This window comes from Microplitis mediator, chromosome 11 (genome assembly GCF_029852145.1).
Source record: "Microplitis mediator isolate UGA2020A chromosome 11, iyMicMedi2.1, whole genome shotgun sequence".
NCBI classification, from domain to species: domain Eukaryota; kingdom Metazoa; phylum Arthropoda; class Insecta; order Hymenoptera; family Braconidae; genus Microplitis; species Microplitis mediator.
Genome location: NC_079979.1, coordinates 18,889,319 through 18,907,127, shown reverse-complemented (window position 1 = coordinate 18,907,127; position 17,809 = coordinate 18,889,319). Strand labels below are relative to the sequence as shown.

Below are 17,809 nucleotides of genomic sequence, written 5' to 3'. Positions count from 1 at the left end.
TATAAAAATTTAAATTTACGAGTCGAAAATGAAATTTTTCTAGACTTCCCGCACGGAAAAAGTAGACATCTGTATATATTCAGGCAAATCTGAATATATGAGACATATATTCAATTTTGCCCGTATATATAATTTTTTCGTACGGGTTTTGGGACGAACAGAAAATTGAATCCTTAAAAATAATGAAAATTTCGATAAAAGGGATCTTGCATTTTCCTCAGCCATTTATTATTTTTTTCTCTTCTCGTAGATTTTATAAAAGACTAATACGTTAATTATATAAAAACTTGAACTTTAACACTTAAGATATTTCTTTGATAAGTAATCGGATCACGTAACGGCTTCCGTTTGCACTCACTTTTCCAATTATCCGCGGACTATCTTCAGACACGAATGACCTTGCTGTAGTCTCTTATTGCTGAAAGGAAGTAAAGAGGAAGGAAACTAATAAAAAAAATTAAGACTAGGCGTTAGCTTAACTTTCAAGTAATAGGTTACAAAGTTATATTTATTTTTAGTGCCCAGTTTATCATTAACATTTTAAATTACATTATTTGACACTTGCCGTGGAAAAATTAATGGTAATTTATTGGAGACTTTAAACGTCTGTTGATTTGAAAAGTTGTAAGAGGATGTAATGTATAGAAATTCAAAGACAGTTAGCAATATAATGGGATAATCTCAGTCGTGGGTATAGGATGTTTATAGCGGTTTAGTCTTATATCTAGTGAGTCAAAGGATTTTTAATCAAGAGGATTATTATGTTATATCGGTACAGACACGTGTATTAATCAATCATATACTTAATTCACCTGTCATATCATTAGTCAGGGATAAGAGAGAAGAAAAATTTATAATTTTATTTTTAATTGATGTTTATGTTAAATATCATTTATTATTATTATTTTTTTTTCTTATCAGATTTTTGGTACACTATAAATGCGGAGTGAATACATTTTTAATTATTCACTCCCCTCGGAGTAAAATTCACTCCAAAGAGGAGTTTTAAAAATATTATTAATAAACAATTACTCTACTAAATGAAATCGAAGTAAAAACTCGGATCTTACATGATTGATCAGCTGATACGCACACACACACACACGCGAACTCGCACACACTCACTGTATAACAGTTTAATATAAATTAATTTAAATGTTAAAACTCCGGACTGGAGTGAATTGGGAGTGAAATAAAATCCGCGTCACTCCAAGATCACTCTGCTAAAAAAAACCCCAATTCACTTCGCATGCGTAGTAATTTTTTCTAAAACTCCGGAACTCCAAGTGGCGGAGTGAATGCAGAGTGAATTCGGATTTAAATTAAATCCAGATTCACTCCGGATTAACTCCCAATTTTTTACAGTGTATTTTGAGCCTCCGTCCGAAATAGATCCGACTTTAGAAGGTTCAAAATGGGCTCCAAATTTCGACCCGGGAATTTACAAAAGTTATAAAAAAAATAATTTGAAGAACATGAAATTTAAGTAATTTTGAATTAAAAGTGATTAAAAAAAAAAAAATTTTTTTGCAACTGTTAAATCTTTAACCCAGTTTACACAAGTATCAACAATTATTAAAAAATATATAAATATAAACGTCAATATTTGTAAATACTGCAATATCCATTATCTTAGTAGCCTTTCACTTCCATCCCAGTAAATTATTTCTAACTTAATCACAATACCTATTTCTTCATTACAACACAAACTCAAACACAAACGAGGTTATCACGAATAATAAAAATTACAAACTAATGTTTGAAGACTGAAACAGACAAACAAACAACTACTTAAAAAAATTAAAGAGCTTTAACTAAATTTTCACATTAAAAGCTTTCTTATTCATGTTCAAAATTTCTAGTCTTACACTTCTGATGTTCTAATTTAATACAAGTATTTAATGCACACTATCATAGTGTAAATAAGTAGTATCATACTCCTGAAGATAATTCTTGATTGCTGGCCATTCATTAAGATTACATTTACAATCTCGTGCGTGACTCTCGCTCACTCACAAGTCACGATTTCGCCTCGAGGAAAAGTATGAAAAAAATATATATATATGTGTGTGTGTAAAAAATTTAACGTCATGTTTTAAAAAGGTAAATAAAAGCAAATATATATATATGAGTACTTAAGATGAGAAAAAAAAGTTAAGTAAAGAGTAAAAATAATAAATAGTGCGGTAACATAACGTACATAGGAAGTCATGTGTGACATTCTTTGCAAGTCTGGATATAATTCGCGGAAGTTTATTTATCTATAACTATATTTCAGTTACTTAATCAATTCAAACTAATAATTTATAAATATTTCATTTGAAAAATAATTTTTATTTGTAATTGTAAGTAAGTAAATAAATAATAATAATATTTATTATTATTATCGTCTATATTATTGAGAGAATAATGAAAATTTAAACTCTATTTTATTGTCAAGTATTGAGATGAATCGATATCATTCGAAATACATTTGAATTACGCGGGAAAAAAATATGCCATGTCTTCTATAATAATAAAAATTTTCAAAACTTAATTTGGTATCAGTGAAAAAAAATATATCAGACGATTAATAAAAAAAAAAATTGTGTGTAGATTTTTTTTTTAAGGATTTCATGATTATACAATCATCGAAATCAATAAGATTGCGAGTTAATGATGAGTAGGACCCGAATTTTTTATTTCATTTAACAATAACAATTAATAATTAATGGTGTCAAATTTTGAAATTACAGTAGAAATATTGGTCATATAAAAAAATTTTTGAAATAAAAGTTGTAGGAAAATTTATTTACTAGAGAAAATGTCTCTTATGATTTTTTTATACGACCAATATTTTCACCGTAATTTCAAAATTAAGATTTTCATAATTAACAAAAATTTGAATAATTCATTATGAATCTCAATTTTGGAATTACGGTGAAAATATTGGTCATGTAAAAAAACTTTTTAAATAAAAGTTGTAGGAAAATCTATTTACTAGAGAAAATGTCTCTTATGATTTTTTCATACGACCAATATTTTCACCGTAATTTTAAAATTAAGATTTTCATAATCAACAAAAATTTGAAAAATTCATTATGAATCTCAATTTTGGAATTACGGTGAAAATATTGGTCATGTAAAAAAACTTTTCAAATAAAAGTTGTAGGAAAATTTATGTACTAGAGAAAATGTCTCTTATGATTTTTTTATACGACCAATATTTTCACCGTAATTTCAAAATTACGATTTTCATAATCAACAAAAATTTGAACCATTCATTATGAATCTTAATTTCGAAATTACGGTGAAATTATTGGTCATATAAAAAAATCATAAGAGACATTTTCTCTAGTAAATAAATTTTCCTACAACTTTTGTTTGAAAAAATTTTTTATAAGACCAATATTTCAATTATAATAAAAATAAACTAAAAATTCTAGAGGAAATTTTAGAGTAGAGATTTTAATAAACAATTAAATTCAAATCATACTTAATAAATTTGGCAGTAATACTCGGGTAGTTATGTAGTGTCTGTAGGTTGCTCGTTATTATTATTATTATTATTGTTGTTGTTGTTGTTGTTGTTGTTGGAATTAATATTTATTTAGTAGACTTAAAATAATTAAATTTACGTAATTAAATGTATTTAGGAAAGTGTGTATGTAATTTAGGATTCCATTCGTGTCTTCAAACCTGTCTGAGGGTTTGATAGAACATATATATTTATATATAATATGTATACACATTCCACTTTCGAGTTATGATAGGATCAAATGTAAACGTCTGGAATAAAATCTATAGTTTACACAAACTATTCACAACATTACGTAAAAACAAAATTATTTAAATATCATTTCGAAATACATATTTATTTGTTTATCTATTGGGGTTTTTAATTTAAAATTTTTTTTTAAGAAAGCAGTACAAATTGTTGCAGTTATTATTTCACCTGACGAGTATTGAATTTTAATTTCCGAAAGCAATTTATTTATTTAATTTTAACCGCCGGTTAAAAGAGGCTTTAAGTTATTCAAAAATACGCGTAAAAAAAGTTGTTTACAGTGGGAATGATAAGTAGGGAAAGTATGAGGAATTTTATATTTATTTTTTTATTATTAGGAAAATAAAAATATTTTTTACTGCTGTTTATATTTCATAGTAAAAAAATTTTTTTTTTTAAATAATTTTTACAAGAAGAAAGTTGGGATTTTAAAAATATTTTCAAGTAGAAAAATTTTTTTAATTAAGTCGCAGAAACGCATGACTGCCCACTTTCAATATTTACGTCTACCAAGAGCTAATTTTTTTTTTTAACTCTTTACCCTTACAAATTATCTCGTCCTCTTTTACCAGCATGAATTAAAAATGAATTTTTTTCAAACCTCGGGTCCTTTTTTTCAAAGACAAATTTTTATTAAAGCAAGTGAGCGCACTGACGAAATTAAGCAGCCATAAAAAAACTCACAATTTTTTTTCTTATTTAAGAAATCCCAAAAAAATTACGAAACTGAAGTTAGCGGACGTCTAATAATTTTTGGATTTTTTTCAAACGATAAATTATAAAAAAAAAAATATTTTAAAAAATTGCACCTATAGAATTTTTAATTTTCTACATGTGCAAATTTTTTTAACTTCCCGCTAAGAAAATTGTAAATTTTCAAAAATTCGGGAAGTTATTGGTTTCGGTCCGATTTACGAAAATCGAATTTCCATCAGATGTCGACGTTTCGAGGTCCTAGGAAGCTATCCTGACTAATTTTACGATGATGTCCGAGTGTATGTATGTGTGTACGTACGTACGTACGTATGTATGTATGTAAATATTCATAACTCTTGAACGGATGAACCGATTTTGATCGTTGAGGTGTCATTCGACGCGGCTTGTTAATGTCTTGAAGCCGTAAAAATTTGAACTTAATCGGTAGGGTGCGTTCAGAGATATTTCAAAAATAAAATTTTTTCGAAAATGTTTTATTTGGATAACTTTTAATTTGCTCGATGGATTTATTCCAAAATCTAATCAGCTCTAAAACTCTATAAGCCGCGTCGAATGCCACCTCAACCATCAAAATCGGTTCATTCGTTCAAGAGAAACCGTTGACGAAAGAATTCAAAAAAAAATTTTTTTTTGGTTTTTTCGAAATTTCTCAAAAACGACTCGATAAATCGATTTCAAAATTTGATCAGCTTTAGAACTTGATAAAACACGTCGATTGCCGCCTCAACCATCAAAATCTGTTAATTCGTTCGCGAGATATCGTGGGAGAAAGAAATGCTAAAAAATGGTTTTTTACAAAACAATGGCATACAAAAGTATTTGCGAGCTCGAAGAGCTCGAAAATGTATTCACAATAATGTTTTCGAGCTCAACGAGCTCGAAAACAGCGGGAAGTTTTGGGGCTGGCCCGCAGGGTCATCTGACAGACCGATTTTTTTTAATTAAATTGTTGAACAAAAAAAAGAAAATTTTTAATTGGCTGCTAACTTCAGGATCATAAAAAATTATCAAAAAATTTTTTTTTACTTCAAAATTTCTTTTGTAAATTTCCATTACTCCCCACATTTTAATTTTAGTTCAAATAAATTTTTAAATTATTTTCAAAATAAAATAATTCTTGACAAAAAAAAATGTCATGCTCCCATTTCTTTTCTCAATTTTTGAACTAAATATTTAAATAGCTTAAAAATTAATTAACACAACAATAAATAAGTAGACTTGCATTCGAAATTTCCAAACTAATTAACATAAAAAAAAAAAGACATAAATCTTGTAGTAATTCGCCATAAATATTATTATTATTAATTTCTCCTCAGTAACACAGTCTTTCTCGTTTTGGGAATATGAATATACGTATATATAATAAATATATCGTACTACTTCTCAGCAATGATATCGTGAAAGCCTGGCTGGCACTTAACTTTGCAACATCCTCAAAAGAATGATAGTAATAATAGTCATAATAGCAAAAAAAACTAAAATTAAAATTAAAAAAGTGAACAATAGAAATAAAAACATGATCTTAAGCCTGTTATTATACAAATGACAGAGTTGCTCAGCCCAGATGAATAGAACACTCTTATTACAACCCTCTTCTTTTGTAACCAAATGTGATAAACAGCCACTGACAGTGAACGACTATTATACAGTCACGAGCGCTTTTATAAATTACACAAATCATTTCATTTCAAATTTTTAAAATTATAATTACGTTTAAATAAAAAACGGTATTAAAGTTTATTTGTATTTTTAATTTCGTTTCGCATCAATCGTTTATCGCGAGGAAAAAATTACTCAACTTTCAACGAGTTTGAATTTATTAGACTGGTAATTTTATAGGAGTAACATAAAAAAAATTAGTCGATCAATCGTATTATAGTTATTAGAGAAATCGTGGAAATAAAATATTATTTATTGATATATATATTTTTAGATCGATTTTTTTTTAAATCTAACTATTGTATTTGTCCTTATGGTCGATTTTTAAGGAATTTCGTCATAAACTTTCATAATTAGTTGAGTAGAGTTCAAAAATACCATTCGTTAAAAAATTTATATATGTATGGGATAGACCGACTTTTGAAGACACGATTGCGTCTACGATTCTTATCCGATCTTAATGAAATTTTCTGCACTTATTCTATGTGTAATTACTACAGTTGCGTTCGAAGATGGGCTGAATCAGTTGATTAGTTTAAAAGTTATGGCTGTTTGAAATTTTAACGATTTTTCGAAAAAATCAGTTTTTAATCACTCTTAAAATTCATATAACTTTAAAACTAAAACTCATGGATAATTTCTGTAAAAAGTATTTTAAAGCTTGACTAATAAGCTTTAATTTATGACGTCAAACTTAATGTTTTGACCATTTCTTCCAATAATTTGATAGCCTTGAAAATTTCAATGGAATCGAAAAATATTGAAAACATGGTTTTCATTCCGCATAACTTATGCATGTTCCATTATAATTCAGTTTCGTCAGTTGTATTTTATTGTGAACAAAATAACCTGTAAATTTCACAGCTATTTTATATTTTAAAAGTATTTCTTTTATTACTTATGATTTATCAAATGTACCTCTATGCCCTATGATTATCACTGGTCTTGTCATTACGATAGCACCCACAGTTCTTATCAGTTCTTAATGAAATTTTCTACACTTATTCTACAAGCGATTATCACGGTTAAGTTCAAAGATGGCCTCAATTTGTTGATTAGTTTAAAAGTTATGGCTGTTTTAAATTTTAACGATTTTTCGAAAAAATCAGTTTTTATTCACTGTTGAAGTTCATATAACATTAAAACTAAAACTGATAGACAATTTCAGTAAAAAGTCTCTTCAAGCTTGTTTAGTAAGCTTTAATTTATGACCTTAAACTTTAGGTTTTGACCATTTCTTCCAATAATTTGATAGCCTTGAAAATTTCAATGGAATCAAAAAATATTGAAAATATGGTTTTCATTCCACATAACTTATGCATGTTCCATTATAATTCAGTTTCGTCAGTTGTATTTTATTGTGAACAAAATAACCTGTAAATTTCACAGCTATTTTATATTTTAAAAGTATTTCTTTTATTATTTATGATGTTTCAATCGTACCTGTACGTCCTATAATCATAACTGGTCTTGCCATCGTAATAGCGATTACAATTATGATCTCATACTAATTAAATTTTCTATACTTTGTTTACGTGAAGGTTAGTTTGGTACATTACCTATATAATGTTTTGTCAAATCAACTATCTGAAGTTCTCTATCGATAATAGTCGATGCCTTTTTTTACCCTCACTCTTAGAAAACGAGCCTAATTTCATATCATGACTTTACACTAACATGTATCACAAGATATGTATGTATGTAACTTTTTATATAGATTAATTGGAAAATCTACCTTCCATTTCGGCTGCCGAATGGCGTTTTTTATTACAACGCATGCGTTGGATATGATCAATAGTTTCTTTCTACTTTGCTATTCTTTATCCGCAATCACTAATGATAATATTTTTCTGTTTTCACGGACCTAGAGCTCAATTTATCCTCTGTTGATATTATTGACTTTTTTTTTTTTTATTTTTTTATTTAAATTAGTGTCGGAGGTTTAATGTTTACTCTTTAAATAAGCGGTAATAGTAAAAAAAAATTTATTCAATTAGAAATGTCATATATATTTCGTATAATAATTATGTCCTGATTATATAAGAAATCAATAATTTGAAATTTCTATCAGATCAAATTTTTTTTGTAATGCAAATTTTGTAATTGTAATTTTTTTTTTTTAAAAAACGAAAATTAAAATCGTGTCTGATTTTTAAAATTTCTTAATCTGGTTTCTAAAAATAAGAAAAAAAATTTGGAATTACGTATTTTTTTAATTAAAAACGATATCGTTTACTCGAGTAACCTGCAATCACGTAGGGACTGCTCGAGTATCACTACCAAATTTGGTAAATATGATTTACTCGTTTATTAAAGTCTTGAAAATTTACTTTCAGATCTTTTCATTAATTGATTTCAATAATTGATTTACACTAAAAAATTTGCGGAGTGAACTCTGATTACATTTAAAGTAAATGCAGAGCGGATGTCTGTGTATTTAATTTAATTCCCTTGGAGTGAAATTCACTCCAAATTGAAATTTATTTCAATATTAAAATTCCGAATCATACACTGTAAAAAGAGCGGTGTTAAAAATGGACTCGTTTTAACTCCGCCCGGTGTAAAAATGAAATTACACCGGTGTAGGAGGAGTAATACAACGGTGTTAAAAATACCGGTGTTAAAGCGGGGTAACCGGTGTGAAAGCGGAGTAAAACCGGTGTAAAAGCAGGGTAACCGGTGTAAAAGCGGGGTAACAGGTGTAAAAGCGGAGTAATGCCGGTGTAAAAGCGGGGTAAATTGCGTACGCTTGGAGTATTAACTTTAAAGATTATAAAACACAAAAAATGTCAGTTCTTTATGAAAATTAATAAAAAATATCATTTATCAACTAGTATAGTGATCGAGTAAGTAAAAATATTCACAAAATAAAATATTTTAACACCGGTCTAGAATATTTACACCGACGGCGGCGTTATTTTAACACCGGTACAGAATATTTACACCAGTGGCGGCGTTATTTTCACACCGCTTTCGGGGGTAAATTTAACATCGATAATTTTAACACCTACACCGCTTGGACTTACCCCGGTGATTTTTTACAGTGTAGCGAATGCGGATTTAAATAAAATTCAGACCAATCCGAAATCACTCCGCTAAAAAAACTAACTCTCTATCAATTCCGTATGCGAAGTGATTTTTTTTTTGAAACTCCAAAACTAAGTGAATTAAAATTCGTGATCACTCCGAATTGACTCCCGATTTATTTCAGTTTAATTATGGAATTTTTCAAAAAAATCTACACGGTCACGTTTTTTCAGCGGAGTGATTTTGGAGTCTGGATTTCATTTAAATCCGTATTCACTCCGACCCGGAGTTTGAATATTAAAATAAACTCCTCTTCGGAGTAAATTTCACTCCCAGGGAATTAAAAAAATAAACAGTCATCCGCTTTGCATTACCTTCGGATTTACTCCACGTTAACTCCACCAATTTTTTACAGTGTAATTAATTCTATCATAGAGATATGGCGGGAACTAAAACTTTCCTTATTCACTTTTATAAATTTTATTATTCTTTTTATAAAATTTCAAATAAAACACACCCTGCAACATTAAATAATTAACAATAAAAATAAACGAGGCTTACATTAATCCACAGTAAAAAAATTTTAGATTTTTTTCGTGGAACCCAAGACCGAAAGTATATGATATTAACTAAAGACTAGACACTCCTGTAATAAATAATATCATTGAACCGTCACGAAATAAAAAAATCACCCAACCATTAAATACTCAAAATATAAATTAGGCTCTTTCTATAATTATTTAACCACAAACTTTGTTAACTCACAACTAAAAATAAACGTTAAAAAATCACATTATTTAATTAACACACACGTACTAATTACTCGTGATTTATGATAAAAAAATTAATCTTAAAATTATTAAGCCAAGTAAATAAATTAGTATTTTGTTTATGGGAAATTTGTGATAATTACAAGATAATAAAATATTAATTAAAAATAATAATTACAAATTTTAAGTACACGGGCTGTAATAAATTATGATCGATTGAACCAACAATTAAATTTATTATGTGAGGATTTACGCGGATTTAATCAAAGCGTAATTAATTAAAATTAATTAAAATGAATTTGTAAAATATTTCAGAATGTAATGGCGTGGAAAAAAAAAGCTGAACTTTTTTTATTACTACAATTATTCGAATAAAATTTTGTGAAAATAATAGTACTTGTGATTTAAATACAATGTCATGAAAGCAATGAAGGGAATCTAAATAGCTTGGGAGACTGAAATAGGAAAGGAATGGAAAGGATGGCAGAGAAAACTAAAACGTAAAATGTTACGGTCCAATTGTAAAAATCGTTTATTCGCGCAAGCACGAATGATTCGTAGTGCACTAGTACATTCGAAGCAAATCGGCTGTCGATGTTTCATGTTACGATCTTTGTAATATTATAGATATATATATATAGATATAGATATACAACACAATACAATCCGATACAATACTGGAGAGAATAAGTAACACGTCAGTGCTTTCAATCTTCAGTATTTTTCTCTTTTCACTGCGTTCTATTTATTGTAATTTATTTATTAATATGAAAGTAACAAGTACTGAGATTATACAATTTCATTTAAATAATGCGTTCGAGTAATTAAAGCACGAGATTCTTTTAAATTGTTTTACTTCAATTAATTTTCCTTTAACCATCGAGTGAAATTATTAATATATTATTTAAATATTTTTAAAATAATGGAGTATAAATTTATTTTGAAATTTTTTATACTTTTATCTTCTAAAGGACACTGTAAGGGACAAAAAACGTTTATGTTATGCTGGGTTATTCCCAACAGAAACAAACCTACTAATATTTAAAGGTCAATAAGTAATAATAAGTCGAAATTTGACAGATTTGCAAATTTGCTGGACTTTGATGCAATTTTTTCTGGACTAAGACAATTTCTTAGAATTTTTTATATGTTTATCTTCTAAAGGACACTATAAGGGACAAAAAACGTTTATGTTATGTAGGGTTATTTCTTAGAGAAGATAATCTATTAATGCCTAGACTTCATAGCTCGTAATTTTACAGATTTTAATATTTGCAGAATTTCGGTGACATTTTTTCTGGACTAAGATGATTTCTTAGGATATTTTGTATTTTTATCTTCTAAAGGACACTATAAGGGACAAAAAACGCTTATGTTATGTAGGGTTATTTCTTAGAGAAGTTAATCTATTAATGCCTAGACTTCATAGCTCGTAATTTTACAGATTTGAATATTTGCAGAATTTCGGTGACATTTTTTCTGGACTAACCCATGCAGGAGCTGCCAGAGTTGAACGTAGGGGCCCTCCTTGGCTCAGCACTGGGGAACCTAGCTTTGGCACGTCGATATTGGCCCATTCTTGGGTCAAGAATGATTACTCAATCATGGCCATTCCAATCATTTCCCGAGCCTGGGTCAAGACTAGGTTCCCCTGCCTTGATCATTCAATGGCAAGCCAGATTTGGGCCAAGGTAGGATTGTCCAAGTTCGGCTACACCTATAGTTCCCCATCGTTGGGCCAGAATTGGTTAACCTACGTTTTTTATTAATTATTCAATTAACTCATTATTATGGTTTTTTAAATTAATAATTATTTATTTTTGAATTAAAATAAGTTTTAATTAATAAATATTATAAATTATAATATTGCGATTAAAATTATTTACAACTAATAATTGAAATATTTTTTAGTTCGTTGTTATTTGCAATCAATAACCGTAATTTTATAATTTTAGTTATAAAAATTAATTTAAGTAAGAAATAACTCATGAATTTTTATAATAAATGTTATTTTTAATATTAGTGGTAGAGCAAGACAATTCAACTGGGTTCTTGATAAATAATCAATTAAATTTAATAAATTTTATTTTTAAAAATTATGTAATTATAATAAAAATAATACGAAATTATTATTTTTTTTCTTAATCGAAAATATTTATTTAATTGCTCTTTATATTTCATAAAACCAAGTGGTTGTAGTAAAATGAATAAGTACAACATATGAAAGTTTCAGTTCAACATTAGTAGGTTCGTCCAGTAGCTACCGTTCAAACCTAGCGATCAGAAGGACGGCAGTTCGCGCCCAGAGCCCAGCAGAATTTTCACCGAGTTTTTTTACGTCATTTACCTCACTTAAATAGTTTAAACGTTAATAATCACACAAACTCTATTAGGATAATAATAATAAAATTTTTTTTTAATTAAATTTATTTGTTTTGTCGATGCATGGGCCAAGTCTGGCAAGCAAGCATGGGCCAGCCTTGGCAATGATGCCTGGGCCAATGGTAACAACCAAGCCTGGCACCCTGTTATCATCCCAGACTTTTGCCAAAGCTGGGCCAAAGCGGGTTTACAAGCATGGGCCAGAGATCGACAGCATTGCGCCAAGCGTGGCCCATATCTGGCCCCGTCGTATTTTCCTGTATGGGAAGATGATTTCTTAGGATATTTTATATTTTTATCTTCTAAAGGACACTATATACGACAAAAAACGTTTATGTTATGCAGGGTTATTCCCAACAGAAACAAACCTATTAATATTTAAAGGTCTATAGGTCGTAATTTTACAGATTTACAAATTCGCAGGATTTTGGTTAAATTTTTTCTGGACTAAGATGATTTCTTAGGATTTTTTATATTTTTATCTTTTAAAGGACACTATATATGACAAAAAACGGTTATGTTATGCAGAGTTATTCCCAACAGAAACAAACCTATTAATATTTAAAGGTCTGTAGGTCGTAATTTTACAGATTTGCAAATTCGCAGGACTTTGATGCAATTTTTTCTGGACTAAGATAATTTCTTAGGATATTTTATAGTTTTGTCTTCTGAAGGACACTATATACGACAAAAAACGTTTATGTTATGCAGGGTTATTCCCAACAGAAACAAACCTGTTAATATTTAAAGGTCTGTAGGTCGTAATTTTACAGATTTGCAAATTCGCAGGACTTTGATGCAATTTTTTCTGGACTAAGATAATTTCTTAGGATATTTTATAGTTTTATCTTCTAAAGGACACTATATACGACAAAAAACGTTTATGTTGTGTGCAGTTATCTCCTGCAGGACCAAAGTTATAAAGTTCTCAAATAATAGATGATAACATAGACCTGCACTTTCTGCGCATTATAGAGGCTTCAGACCAGGAATCAACTAATTTTCTAGAATTTCCTGTAGTTTCTTCTTCTAAAGGACACTGCAAGTAACAAAAACCGTTTCCGTTACCAAAGGTTATTCTTTGCAGAACTAGTCAACTACCTCTAATTATTTTAAATTACAAAAACTACAGATTTCCGTTTCTCCCCTTTTTTCGCTGTATGCAAATTTTACTTGAAATTTTTTTTCAAAATTATTGAGATACAGCCTTTGCAAGCTGTACAATAAAACATTCTCGTATCTATTAAGTCGATGCTCATTTATATAAATATATATATAAATCATGACAGGTGCGTCTGATATACGTAAGAGTATATATATTTTTATAGTTACGTATGTTTTATAAATCGTATTTAAATGCTACTTCAGTCATAAACAGTACCAGTACTCCTACAGAGTAATATATCTAGTCGTAGTGAAAGTTTATTTAACAAAATCACAATCTTTGTCCCTCAAATACGACACGCTTTTACGTAACGCATTAGAAGAAAATCTTATGGCTCTGCAATAAATATGCGTATCTACAGTACGTACATTTGCTTAATGCATTGAGCAAATATCATAAACAAATAACTAAACATGTAATTTTTTATCATTTATTTATTCAAAACCCACACGGAAAAAAATGATGCTAAAAATTTTAATAGTTTGTAGTTTATTTTTGACTTAAAATTAGTATATTTGTATGGTAATATCAAACCAGGATCTTTATATATTACAAAATGGCTATTATTTATATTAAAATTTGATACACATAGAAGAGCAAAATTCGTAATTTCGTATATTAAAATTAATATGAAAAAGAATTGATAAATTGGTTTCTACAGTTATTTATTACTATTCAAATAAACATTGAAAAATTTGAAAAATTTACCACTTATTCGATTTATGTATATCATAAATTAATTTATAATAACGAATAAATAACATTTTATATTAATTATTAGCCAATGGGATAGAATTTATAAAATAAGAGTTAAAAGTTTTCGGTATTTTTATGAGCAAAAAATCAGTATCTAGTATACTAATTTTTCATTTTGTTATTTACCACTTATTCGATTTATGTATATTGTAAATTAATTTATAATGACGAATAAATGATATTTTAAGCTAATAATTGATCAGTGATATCGAATTTATAAAATAAAAGTTTGTAACTTTTGCAATTTTTCGGCTGGAAAAATCAGTATCTAAGATAGCAATTCTTAATTTGACCAATCATTACTTTTTAATAGATGTATGCCATAAATTAATTAATTTTTACTAATAAGTCACGTATTTATATACCTAAAAGTAATAATATTTACTTACTTTTTGAAATAATTGATAGTAGTTTTTAGGAATCTACAAAAATTAGTAAACTACTTTGCATTAAGTACATAATAGTACTAATTATTGATAACAGATTCCACTTTTTACTATTATTTATTCATTTTTAATATTCTGTTTTTTCCGTGCAACAGCAAAATGCCATTACAGGGTCACGACACAAAAAATATATGAGGGTTCAAATACTTAAATTTCTACTGATTTTTGAAATCATATTCGATTGTAATTTTGGTAAAAATATATGAGAATTAAGTTTTTTTTTAATTGACCGGGGGAAGGGGTAAGAGGGAAATTTGAATTTTGTTTGTTGGTTAGGAAAAGTATTTTTTTAATTTGAAATAAAATGTAAATATTTATAAATTATAATTAAAAAAATATTTTGTAAGCTGTTGAGACACAGATTGATTTTCTCTAAACCTTCGAGATAATTATACGATAACGTAACAACTAAATTATCTATATTACGTATATAATAATCTAATGCATAAATTTTCATTTCTTAAAATAAATATTTATAATAGGAATCAATAAAAATAATTATTTTAAGATATAAGAGAAAGATAGATTTATGAAGTTTAGATTTATAATTATATTATTGAGTAATTAATTTATATATATATATATATTAATATATTTATTAATAGATTGTGTGAAAGACGTGAATCGGGTACAAAAGCGAAAATTGATATATATAAGTATATTATGAACTAATTATTATTAGAATTAAATGGACGTATAAATTGTGAAACTGGAACATATTTTATACTATATTACATACATATATATATATATATATATATATTATAATAATAAATAAAGGTATATTAATCGCTCATTTAAACACTAAGAAAATTATGATGGTACATAAAATATTAATTTTTAATTTATTCTTTCTTTAATTAACATTACGTTTAATAACTTAATTAATCATATATTTCTATATAATATATATGCTTAGCTTTTGATATATATAATAAAGTAATCAAATATATAAATAAAATTCGTTCCAAATGTTTCGTAACATTCCAAATTTGAGATAGTTCTGAATTTTGAGTTGATCGTTTTGAAAATTTCAAAAATTTATCTCGATCTTGTATCGATCAGTTCTGATGAGTCAAAAACTGCTCAGTCAATTTGAATATATTTTTTCAACGATCTCAAAACTACACTTTAAAACATCACCGGGGTAAGTCCAAGCGGTGTAGGTGTTAAAATGGGCGGTGTTAAATTTCAACACCGAAAGTGGTGTGAAAATAACGCCGCTGCCGGTGTAAATATTCTGTACCGGTGTTAAAAAAAATTCCCCGGTGTTAAAATAACGCCGCCGCCGGTGTAAATATTCTAGACCGGTGTTAAAATATTTTAATTTGTGAATATTTTTACTTACTCTACTATACTTGTTAATAAATGATATTTTTATTAATTTTCATAAAGAACTGACATTTTTTCTGTTTTATAATCTTAAAGTTAATACTCCAAGCGGACGCAGTTTGACACCGCCGAATTACATTTCCTACACCGGTGTAATTTCATTTTAACACCGGGCGGAGTTAAAATGAGTCCATTTTTAATACCGCTCTTTTTACAGTGTAAAAATATTTCAAAAATTTCATAATTTCTACTCACAAAATTCCAAAGGACCTACACGGAAAAAAATAAACTCTAAAAATTACTATTTGAAATTATAATCCGGAACCCGGTTGTCAATATGGAGAATTTTAACATTCAAATAGTAAATTTTATAACACGAGTCTTCAATTTTCCAAGTTTCAGTTACGATTTTTAAAGTTCAAATAGTCATTTTTCTTACATAGACAATAAATTTTCATACTTATCCTGTAATTATTCACGTTTTAATCACAAATAAAAAAATTACTATTTAGAATGATGGTATTTACTGATCACTGTATCATTATATTACTTGTCATTCTCAATTTATATAGTTCATTTTCCGTGTAAAACCATAAAAATTTAAGTTCCAAAAATGGTGAACTCGAAGTTCAGAGTTGTCTCAAATTCGACAATTCGCTATGAAAATTTTATAACAAATTCCTTATATTTATATCAATACATAAATGTGATAATTAAAAAAAATTTTCCAGAATTTCCGACAAAAAGATGCCGGTAAAGTAGTAGTATACACAACGTCAATGGGAGTTGTACCAAAAACCCGATTTGCATGTTTAAAAATGCGTCACATTCTAAATACTCATATGGTACAATATGAAGAACGTGACTTGTATAGAAGTTCAGGATTGCAAACAGAATTGAAGGATCGTCTAGCGAGTGATTACGTACAAGTTCCACAGCTCTTCATCGACGGTCAGCATATCGGGGTAAGTGGCAATTTTCCATCATATATATATGCCTCTTATATATGTTTACCTCTTCTGTCTTTCTACAAGCATATGCATACACACATACATTGTACATATATATGATATGGTACTGAGAGTACTCAGTCAAAGAGCTCGTTATATAGTAGATATACATACACACATATATATATAGCACATACTGGTTTTTCAACTACACACTCTATTGTGTATATGTTGTCTCTCATATATATTTAATAATAAATTCAGTATTGTCATTAAAACTATAAAAATAACTCAACTCATTTAAGTCCCATCATTGGAAAATAATTCACACGTCCTAAATATTTATAGACGGTTTATATTTTATGTCCTACAAATAAAAAAATTTCGAATTTTATATACAATATATATGTATATATGTTTTATTAAACTTCTCACATACTTAGATAACTAGAAATTCCATTCGGCATTATGTATTATTATTATTATTAATACTATGTCTATCGTCTTCATACACACGAGCTACAGAGAAGACTCATCAGAGTTTATCTTTGACATTTCACGTCAACTGTTAGCTTATTATACTGATCGTATCTCATTTTATTACCTCGTGTCTTCGTATTACGTAACTATGAAAGAACGAGACGCGTATGAAATAGAAGATAGATTAAAACTTTTTTTTTTTTCAAATTTATTTCAAATGAATTAAGGGGGACCACTAGTGTGAAATTTTGAAAAATTGTTTTTTTTTTCATATTTTGAGTCTATAGCTTCAAAAATAACATACTACAATTTCTAGTGCATATCTAGTTTTTTTGAGTTACAGTCATTTGAAGAGCAGC

The 17,809-nt window shown here is 27.9% G+C and overlaps 1 protein-coding gene and 1 long non-coding RNA gene across 3 annotated transcripts in view; one reads left to right on the top strand and one right to left on the bottom strand.

Moving 5' to 3' along the window:
- LOC130677902 (probable serine/threonine-protein kinase DDB_G0282963) overlaps window positions 1-17,809 on the top strand; it is a 33,113-nt gene that overhangs the window by 7,235 nt on the left and 8,069 nt on the right. Inside the window, exon 2 of one of the 2 annotated variants that reach the window (XM_057484812.1) lies at window positions 16,752-16,985. The exons of the other annotated variant lie outside the window; for it this stretch is intronic. Within the exon in view, the coding sequence (XP_057340795.1) occupies window positions 16,752-16,985 (234 nt within the window). The remainder of the gene's footprint in view (window positions 1-16,751; window positions 16,986-17,809) is intronic. 2 annotated transcript variants of the gene reach the window in all.
- On the bottom strand, window positions 3,337-7,883 carry LOC130677909 (uncharacterized). The gene is made up of 3 exons (XR_008991733.1): window positions 7,586-7,883; window positions 7,061-7,516; window positions 3,337-6,991 (listed from the first exon to the last, which is right to left on the bottom strand). It is a non-coding gene; the product is annotated as an uncharacterized LOC130677909 (long non-coding RNA).